Genomic DNA, 9,974 nt, shown 5'->3' with positions numbered 1-9,974 from the left:
CATTCCTCCGGATTGAAAAAATAATAAATACGCGCCCAGGAAGCCAGCACAGATCGACTTTCATCTTTTGATTAATGAAAAGGAAACTCAGGCAATTTCCCAGCATGGTAAATGAAAAGGAGGCAGAGAACACTGCAAGAGGTGCATTCCTTCCTGTCGTCAGTCACGCATCACAATTTATACACAGACACCTTCCCCGCACAATTCATTTGAATGAAGGCTGTCCGCTGAAGCTTTGATTGGGTTTGTGTCGGCTCAGGTCCCACGGATGAGGGGAGGACGAGCGGGGGAGAGAGAGAGCGCCAACTCACGGCGTTTTTCAGCTTTCCTCACGGTGGCCGAGCAGTTGTAGAATTTGAGACTCTCTGGTGGCCAGCTCCACCGTCTCGTTGACGAAGATCTTGACCGGCACAGCTACGAAATCTGATGGCAGAGAGGGGGAGAGAGAGAGAGACAGAGACAGAGAGAGAGGGAGAGAGAGAGAGAGAGAGAGAGAGAGAGAGAGAGAGAGAGAGAGAGAGAGAGGGAGAGAGAGGGAGAGAGAGACAGAGAGAGAGAGAGAGAGAGAGAGAGAGAGAGAGAGAGAGAGAGAGAGAGAGAGAGAGAGAGAGAGAGAGAAAGAGAAAGAGAGAGAGACAGAGGCAAAGAGATAGAGAGAGAGAGAGAGAGAGAGAGGAACAGAGACAGAGACAGAGGGAAAGATTTAGAGAAAGATGATTACATGGAGGTCAAACCAAACAGTTTTAATAGCTTGAGTGGCTCCCCCACCTGAGCGACCGGATCACATGGGGTGACTTCAACCTCCTACAAACAACTCTAAAAACTACAGTCAGATCGTCTCCTCGAGTATATGGATCCTTGGGTAATACTATTGCAATTAGCAATACAATTACATATCTTTTTAATGAGGTGTTAGGAAATTGTCCTTGACCGGTCTTCAAAATGTATCATTGCTTTGCAATCATTTGCCCAAAATGATGAAATATCTACTCATTGTCATACTGCTGAAGCTATATAGATATACAGTCAGTGAACTACTTTCTTGAGAGGCTCCATGTGGATTCTGTCTTAACAAGTTGTCTCGCGAGCTCACACATTCAGACAGCTGTAAATCAAGATTGCCAGACTCAATTTTGATCAAGCACCTGGCAGGGAACACTTAAACGTTAATGGCCATCGGATGAGTTTCACTTCTGAAATCAATATTGCAACAACAACTGCCGCAGACTTTCAGCACAAGGACAAAGTTGCACGTGGCGAAGGTGACGAACCCAATATAAATTAAAGTATAGTCATTACAAATATTGACGGCAACAATCTCATAAAAAATTATCCAAACACAGGTCTACTAAAATTTCTAAGAATTTAAAGCGTCATTTGAGTTCCACTATTATGTAACGGAACACAATGGGTCTTTATCACAGAGCTGCCAATCATGGTTCTTATCGCCAACAGGGTGAGAGAGAGAGAGAGAGAGAGAGAGAGAGAGAGAGAGAGAGAGAGAGAGCGTGCGAGGGCCTTATTCACAGAGCTGCCATCTTGGTCCCTAACGCAAGCAGGTTGAGGGAACTGAACACCACAGTTCAGTTCCCTCACCCTTCTAGTGTTTAGAACCAAGATGGCCGCCTGGTGAAGAAGCCTAATAGGGTTGTGGTGAGCAGGAGCTCACCTTGGCCTTCGGGCGTGGCCGGTATGTGCGCGGGGTTTGGGAGTTTACAGATGACCTGGCCCGTCCCTGACATTGAGCCCTTGCTCCGGAAGTCCTCCTGGAAGACGCAGAGCAGGCGGTCCGCCGCGGAGATGGTGGGGAGGGACGGGATGTTGATCTCCACCTACACACACACACACAGGGAGATTAGCAAATACATCGCAATCGAATGATATGATTAATATTAAAGCATCTTCAATTGAAACTCTGACCTTGCTACCTGGTCACACATATGGGCCACATCATTAGAATTCAATTTTATCTTTTTATTTATTTTTTTTGGCTCCGTCATTTTAATCTCAACTGCTATTTCCCCCTTGCTTTCATAGAGAGCTTGTAAATATATCCTATTTATCATAATAGACTGAGATAATGCTTGAACTAATATGACTACAGTCAGAGTATGATCCAGCCTTATTCCAGAGTTCAGACTTCACAGGACTGATAGAATTAAGGTTGGGGAGGAGGTGGAGGAGGTGGAGGAGGAGGCGGAGTAAAGGGAGGAGGGCCCGAGGAATGTGTAATGGCTGAGTGGTAAGCGCGGCCAAGTGGCTGATAATGGTCGGTTAGAAGCCAGTTTGGAGTCATCTGGTCGGATCGATATGGAGCCAAAGACAGAGAGCCCCGGAGTGCTGCTGCACAATGGAAGGCGCTTTATTATCCTTGCTGTGTGTGTGTGTGAGTGTGTTTGTGTGTCCTAATTTGTGTGTATATGTGTGTGTGTGTGTGTGTGTGTGTGTGTGTGTGTCTTTTAATTTGTTTTTGTCGAATGTGTGTGTGCGTTTGAGTGTGTGTGTGTGTGTGTGTGTGTGTGTGCATGTGTGTGTATGTCTGAATGTAATTTTGTCCGAATGTGTGTCTGTAGGTGTGTGTGTGTGTGTACGTCTATACGTGTTTACGTCTGCGTGTATCCTAATGTGTGCGCTTGTGCGCGTCCAAATGTGTGCGCGCGTGTGCGTGACGGGGCTGCGAACAGCGGCGCGCCGGTGTGCCGATGAAAAGACAAAGAGGAGAGTGATGGATGGAGAGAGACGAAAACCGAAAGGAAGGGTTGTGTAATGAGACTAGTGGGATGAAGAGGGGGAGATGGGAGGGGTGGGGGGGGAGAGAGGGGGAGAGAGGCTACCTGCTGAGTCTTGTGACAGGAGAGGTTGGGGGGGGAGAAGGAGAGGATCTTCACACACTCCCGCCCGGGGCTCCAGAGCCAGCCGTTCTTCTCCTCCGCCCTGCGGCACTCGGAACGCCGCGTGCACCTTCACACAAGAGGACAGAAGAGCAGAGACCGCCGTTCAGCCGCCGTTCCTCCAACGTCAGCCCGCCACAGGGTCACCGCAAAGGGTGTGCACACACACACACACACACGCATTCATATGCGCGCACACATGCACTCACCACACACACAAGACGTCACGACACACCACCAAATAAACACAAATCTGCAATGATCCTGTCGAGGTCGACTGGAAGAGAGTGCCGTTGACAACGCCAGGGTTGTGGGTTCGATTCCCGTTCTATTCGTTCTTGTTGTTGTGTATTTAAACCGTATATTTGTTTCTGGTTCTAGGTAACAAAGAGGGGAAGAGTGGATGAAATAGGGCACGGAAAATAAATAAATATATATATATAATATATATATATATAAGACATAAGTTTGATCCCTACAACATCAATTTGTGCCTCATGTCAGGCGTCTTGGTGGGAGCAGAAATCGATGGGATTTCGGCCGGCGCTCATCTCAATTCATTGTGCCTCAAGTGTCACCTGAAAGGCTGAACACGGGGTCGGCGTGTGAATCTCAATCAGGCTCTTAAGTCTTTAAGAGAGCGCTTTGTCATTCCACATTGCTTGCGTGGAAGCCAAGGGACCTTCCGCTAACGTGAATGTACTCTGACTACTACTGGTACTTTACTACTTGTACACCATTCACATGGACAAATTATATTTTATGTTTCATTATAATATTCATATTATATCGCCGTGGTGATCTCGCCAAGCTATTCTACCCCTGGTGGGTAATTTGATTCCCCGCGATTCCCTTCCAAAGCCCTGTGTTTCCGAGGATGAATGTGCGAGTCCCGCAGTAACGGGACCTCGGGAGAGATGTATGTGTGCTGTTAAATTATACTGTAAATGTTTCTTCTTTTATACTGCTAAAATCCTGCCAAGCCCACAACAGACCTGCATAAATAAACAGGAACTCACGGCGTGAAATGACAAAGAGGAATATTTGAATACCGGTGGAACCCAACAGAAGTAAGAATGATCTACAAAACACGGCAAACATTGAACGCGGGAGACGTCGTAACTTCAGCGACCTTTTTTCGTGCGGCATTGTGATGATTATGATTTTTATTTAGTGTAAGGAAAGCGACAACACGATAATACTAGTTCTTTCCGGCTCATCCCTCAGGGCGGATCACCGTAAAACACAATAAGACACCCCAGGGTTGGAAGCGTCTGATAAATATGCGGTGGTCGGAGTAAATTACACCGCAAACCACCTTCACCGCCATCATCCCCAGAAACTACTTAAATTCCCCCAGGCTGTACACACACACACACACACACACACACACACACACACACACACACACACACACACACACACACACACACACACACACACACACACACACACACGGACACACACACACGCACATGTACACAGGCACAAATGGCCTCAATGTGATCTATACGTGTACAGCAGGGTGGTGCTCAGGCACTGCTTCATTGCTAACCTTCCCGGTTGCCCTCCCAGCGTTTACGCATCTCCCCTCTCAGTGTGTGTTTTTATGTGAGCGTACAATATGTATGACTGGTGTATTTGTGTTTGTGTGTGCGTGTGTATTTGTGTGTGTGTGTGTGTGTGAGAATTTGTGTGTGTTTGCGTATGTGCGTGCATCTGTCCACGTGTCCATGAGTGTGTGCTTGCGTGGGTGGGTGTGTCATGCAGCAGACCCCCTACCTTCCCTCCAGGACACACCAGCCACAGTAGGGGTCCTTCAGGTCGATACAGGACTTGCAGTCCGTCTTCAGGTTGCACGTCTGCACCGGCACCCTGGTGATCTGAAGTAACCCCACACAAATCAAATGCTTAGCACACGCGCGTCTCCACACGACGACCGACAGACTGCGGAGACGAAATGATGGAGGTCTGATTCTGGTAATAACTGCTCTGTTTGTGAGCTCGCCAGTTGACATTGTTGAGGCCACTCTCCTCCCTGTTTAACGTAAGTGGATGGACATACTGCATTGTTCGCTTCGCCTGCAGTTATATGGACACACCTATCCCTGTGATACATCTTTGAATTTCCCGTTGCATCTTCTTTGTACTCTATGTTTGTCTAGAATGTCAGACTCAAACTTTTATTTTCCAATCCTGGAACAAGTAGCGTTGAGGCAAACATTGACATCAGATTCTCTATTTAACAAACGTAATTTCTAAAATGGTGTCGTCGTCAGCAGCAGATGTGTGCGTCTGTAGCATCCTTCCTCTCAGTCAAAACACATACATCATATCGGTGGAGCGAGCCTCTCCTTTTGCTCCTGACCTACAAGGTTCCAGCAGACCCTCTTCATTAGGCTCTCCCATTAACGGCAGCATCTGTGTCGGTGCCTCGCATCTTCTGTTAAATGCCAATTACTAATGCCAATTAAAGTAAATATTTGAACCACGCAAAGGTCATCGTATTCCCGTGTTTAATACCACGAATGGCGGGATGCTCACATCCCTCATAGGGGAGCGGGAAAGAGGGGGCTTATAGATTGATATTGAAAGAAAAGTGTTATTTATTTCATGCTTCACGTGTCTAAAGATGCAATATTATGCTTACTGAAGCAAAAAGTGTCATTACCCATTGAAGAAAATGGGTAATGACATAGGTCTATTGCCTGTTTATAAATCAAATTACTCTATTGGGCACTTGAGAAAGAGTACTTAATACATGACCAAGACAAAAGAGACAATCTTTAACCATCCCTCAGGTTTTCATATGGTTTGCAAGCAATTTAGTGCAGACTGCGACGCCACACAAAGCAGACGCACCTTTTTCTCAGTGGTGATGTAAAGGTAGTCCTCTCCGTGGTCGAAGAAGAGGTTCTTGTTCACCCGTTCCCCCGCAGTTAGTCCTGGGATCTTGCCAAAGACTTCAGACGTGCCTTTCAGGTGGGCCTGGAGGGTTTGGTAAAACATACAATCAAGTCACAACGTCGTCCGTGGAACACATCCTAAATGCACCCATGCACTCATGCACAAGGTAGCGACGGAGGAGGGAAGAGTTACACAGGGCCCATTACTGTTGCCAATATCACAGAATGGCCAAGTCGGTTAGGTGTTTGACTACTTAAGGAAACTCTCAGAATATGTGACCAAGCAAGGTGTTCTTTTGTAAGTTGCGTGCGAATGTTTATTCAATCACGATATACACTGTCACACTCCGCCGCTACTGCACTAAAGTCCAGATGTAGAAGTCTCTCTTTCAATACGCTCTGTTTGACTCTCATCGAAAAGGTTCTCTCCTAACCCCTACCTGCTCTTTTATTTATATTTGCTGGCTTCTAAAAGCCTAAACGGTGAATAGCAAAAGGGCAGATAAGTGGGCAGAGTGGGGTCGTACCTTGGAGACCTCTCCCTGGTCGTTTCCCAAGAAGGCGATGGTGTGGTCGTTTTCCACGGCGATGGCCACGGCGGTCAGCAAGCCCCTGACCTCGACGTGCTGACCCTTCAGACCAAACTCAGGCTTACTGGCCAGAGGAGAAGGCAAGAAGTCTGCGCCACAGGTTACCAACGTGTCCGGCTAAAAGGAGAGAAAAAAACAACCGTTTCTTTCCACAGTACTTCCAAGTACATGGTTACTTAACTTTGTACTGAACCCATTACACGGCACTGTACTTATGCTAATCCGTCCCCAGTGCCAAGGTATAAGTAGCTAAGTAGCCTAGTCATTTGAGCTACCATTAGCTGACTGCTGCAAAGCTGAAACGTCACTGGTGTATGAAAGAGACATAAAAGAGTAATATTGACACAAGCAACATCACCCTTGAACAAACTCTTGGAACCTGCATAAAAGGGATTCTCAAAAAGCTATTTTAACTATTACTTTTTTACTTTTATAACACTCCATACTTTTGTAAAACGGTTGCGAACGACACAATGGAGCACTTACGGTAATCGGGGTTTTACAGAACTCATCTCTCTTGGAGAAGTAGGGGATGTCCACCGCTGGCTTCCCGCCGATGGACCCCATGTCGAAGTAGCAGGCGTTGATGATATCCTTCAGACGCTCGTTTATGGCTTTGAGCGGGTACATGCAGAGGGCCGAGTTGGAGTCGCCGTCCTCCTCCGGCGAACTGGCCACCATGAACAGCACCTTCTCCATGTGGTTGACCTTACTGCTCTGGCCCGACTCGGTCAAGCTCTGGGCCAGCTCCTTGCCGGGAATGGCCACGTACGCGGCCTGAACCTTGTTGTAGAGGTTCCCCGGGCCGCAGCTCAGCATCAGCTCCGTGTGGGAGTAGTAGTTGTTGTCCGACTCGCAGATGCGCGACACATACGTCAGGTTCTTGTTGTCCGTCCCGTCCCGGGTCCTGGAGAACAGGAAGTAGACGAAGCCGTCGTCCTTGAAGGCGTGGCGGAAGTCGTGCTGGTGCTTGGGCGCGAAGGGCGCCGTCTGCACGGCCGAGGCCTCCACGATGCTCTCGAACACCACCCACTCGCGCCGGTCCTCCAGGATGCGCGTGCTGATGAGCTTGGTGCTGTCCATCCGCCCGTAGCCCTTGCCCACCACGAAGACGCTGAACTCGTCCTGGGTGTCCTTCAGGTGGTACGTGGACATGACGCCCACCACGTTGACGTTGTCCTCGATGCTGGCCACGTAGGTCCTCTCGCCCTTGTTGTCGCTGTAGTACAGCTGCTGCTCCACGTTGGTCAGGTTGAGAAGCGAGCAGATGCCCTTGTAGCGGCTGCCGCAGACGATGAGCGAGCCGTTGGCCGGGTGGACCAGCAGCAGCTTGTTGAGGTTGGGCATGAGTTTGGTGTCCTGGCAGGCGGAAGGCGGAGGGGTGCAGGTCCGGGAGTCCAGCTTGGGGCCCGTCTCGGCCCTCGCCTCCTGGTTGAGGGCGGGCCCCAGCTGGAAGATGGCGTTGACGGCGCCGAGGTAGATGCGCCCGCTGCCCGGGTCCTGCACCACGTTGTTGATGGGCGTCTCGGTTGTGAAGGACAGCTGTGGGATCTTCTGGAGCTCCTCCTCGCCCCGCGACAACGACAGGCAGATGGGAAGGAGGAAGGGGAGGAGGAGGGAAAGCCGGCTTGCCATCTCTATAACGGGGAGAAAGAAAATAGCCATTTTATAAAAAGTGTACTCTGGGAGGGATGTTTATAGTCATTCACACGTATCTTTGGAATGTATTTTTTGAACAACAGGGATTTTTACAGCGGAGGTCATTATCAGGGAATAGGATTTTGATGCATAAACACAGAACTATCACTCAGGGGATTACTCTGGAGTCGCATTTATATACAGAGAAACAAGCTCTTGCAGTAGTTCTCAGTATTTTCTACTGGGCTTATGTCTGTTTTTTGGGGGAATTTGTTGCCTTGATGAAAGTAGAACATAAGGATCAAAAAAACATTTTAATAGGTGTGCTATCGTCCCTTCGATAGCACACCTGTTGAAATGTACTTTTGATCGTTTGACTTTTATTTAAGGGTGCAACTGTCGTTTGCGCTTCGCTTGAACCACCTAGACATTGGGAAGAAAAGATTAAGTGGAGGAGAAAGATTTATGCCAAGTACAAAATCGCAAAATCGCAAGACGCAAAAGCTCATGTGCGGCCTGGACAGCTGCCAGGCTCATTTTCTTCTTGGCACTACCCAAAATGTAAAAAATAAACATGTTACTCCAAGGCATGAAGAGCCATTAGTTATCATATCATTGCCTCAAATTGTCACCTTCAGCCTGTTTGTGTGTTTGTGTTTACGCTCACTGTCCTCAGAATTCGGTGTAGTTTTAAGCTTAGTCACTTTGGATTAAAGTGTCTGCTAAATGGCAAAATAGTCATCACGGTGAAAAGGTCAAACAGGTCAGACGTGGTGAATTTTAACAGACACTACCTTATTGTAGTAGCGTCCCTATCTCTCTCACACAGACACACACAAACAACCCCCAGACTTTTGGTTGGCTTTTTCTGCTGCCCCCATTCTTCCTTTCTATGAAAACCCATTTCACTGGGCGAAGTGCATCCTGCCCTTTTTAATTCATACCCTTGCATGACGCCATTAAAACTGAAATGACACAGTTAAATAAATCCCTGGCGGTGCTTGTCCCGACATGGGAGTGTTTGTGGTCATTTTCTTTTTTATCGTTTCATCTAATGGCGTTTAATGGGGGAAAGAAAAGGGCAAACACTGACACCGCCAACAAATTGAACAAACAACGCCCAACAACTTTAAACCTTTAAAACGTCATTATCATGTTGAACCCTTTGCCCAAGGCCGCCTTAATGCACGGGCTTGCCTGGGCTGAAGCCCCAGGGCCTCCGCCGATCGGGGGGCCCATCATGAGCTGCAGTAAAAAAAAAGAAAAAAATCTATACTGGCACATGATAGCCCCCCCCCCCCCCTCAGCCCTAGGGCCCAATGGCAGGTTAAGGCAGGCCTGCCTTTGCCAATGGCATTTTTCTACATGACGCACTTGTCTTTTACAGGTTCAGACGCAACACCAGAAAGCGGACGTCTTCCGTGTATCTGCTTCATTGGAGCCGCCTACGAGTGTGAACTTTACTAGGAACCGGAGGACGTCAGGAATGCACACGTAACACCATTCCCCATTTCATTCAATCAAATGCTTTTGGCCAAAGCAACTGACAGTGAATTCAGATACATAAAAGGAAGCCAGTGTAAGCCATCCTAGTGCAAGGCATCTTGCTTTAGGATAGCCTCCAGGTAAGCTTTGGCAATCGGGAACCCAGTGCCATATGAACGGCAGTCACTTTAATCCACTACTAACTGAACCCACGCTTCTTAGTGCATTAGTCAAACGTGAGAAATGACAGGTTTTTAAACAAGGGTGCCAACGGTTCAAAGGGTAGAGCAGGTCGCCTGGCAACTGTAACCGGGAGGCGGTTAAGTGCCCAGAGGTTTCCATGAGCTATGCACTTGACCCTAGCAGGTCCGGAAGATGGCGGCTGCTGCTGGTTAGCTGGAATGGTGATTCACACCATCATGGCTTGATTGCTCCATGTGTGCGTGGGTGGGTGAATGACAGGA

General features: G+C 48.2%; 1 protein-coding gene across 1 annotated transcript in view; it reads right to left on the bottom strand.

Moving 5' to 3' along the window:
* Positions 1-319: 319 nt before the first annotated feature.
* The window catches only part of LOC130389074 (plexin-B2-like), a 93,893-nt gene continuing 84,238 nt past the window's right edge, over positions 320-9,974 (bottom strand). The window contains exons 3-9 of the mRNA XM_056598738.1: positions 6,874-8,024; positions 6,325-6,504; positions 5,754-5,879; positions 4,674-4,774; positions 2,835-2,961; positions 1,670-1,832; positions 320-423 (exon numbers count right to left, since the gene is read on the bottom strand). Of these exons, the coding sequence (XP_056454713.1) occupies positions 320-423; positions 1,670-1,832; positions 2,835-2,961; positions 4,674-4,774; positions 5,754-5,879; positions 6,325-6,504; positions 6,874-8,022 (1,950 nt within the window). The 5' untranslated portion in view covers positions 8,023-8,024. The remainder of the gene's footprint in view (positions 424-1,669; positions 1,833-2,834; positions 2,962-4,673; positions 4,775-5,753; positions 5,880-6,324; positions 6,505-6,873; positions 8,025-9,974) is intronic.

The sequence above is a fragment of the Gadus chalcogrammus genome, chromosome 9 (assembly GCF_026213295.1).
Source record: "Gadus chalcogrammus isolate NIFS_2021 chromosome 9, NIFS_Gcha_1.0, whole genome shotgun sequence".
Taxonomy (NCBI): domain Eukaryota; kingdom Metazoa; phylum Chordata; class Actinopteri; order Gadiformes; family Gadidae; genus Gadus; species Gadus chalcogrammus.
This window is presented reverse-complemented; position numbering and strand designations above follow the sequence as displayed.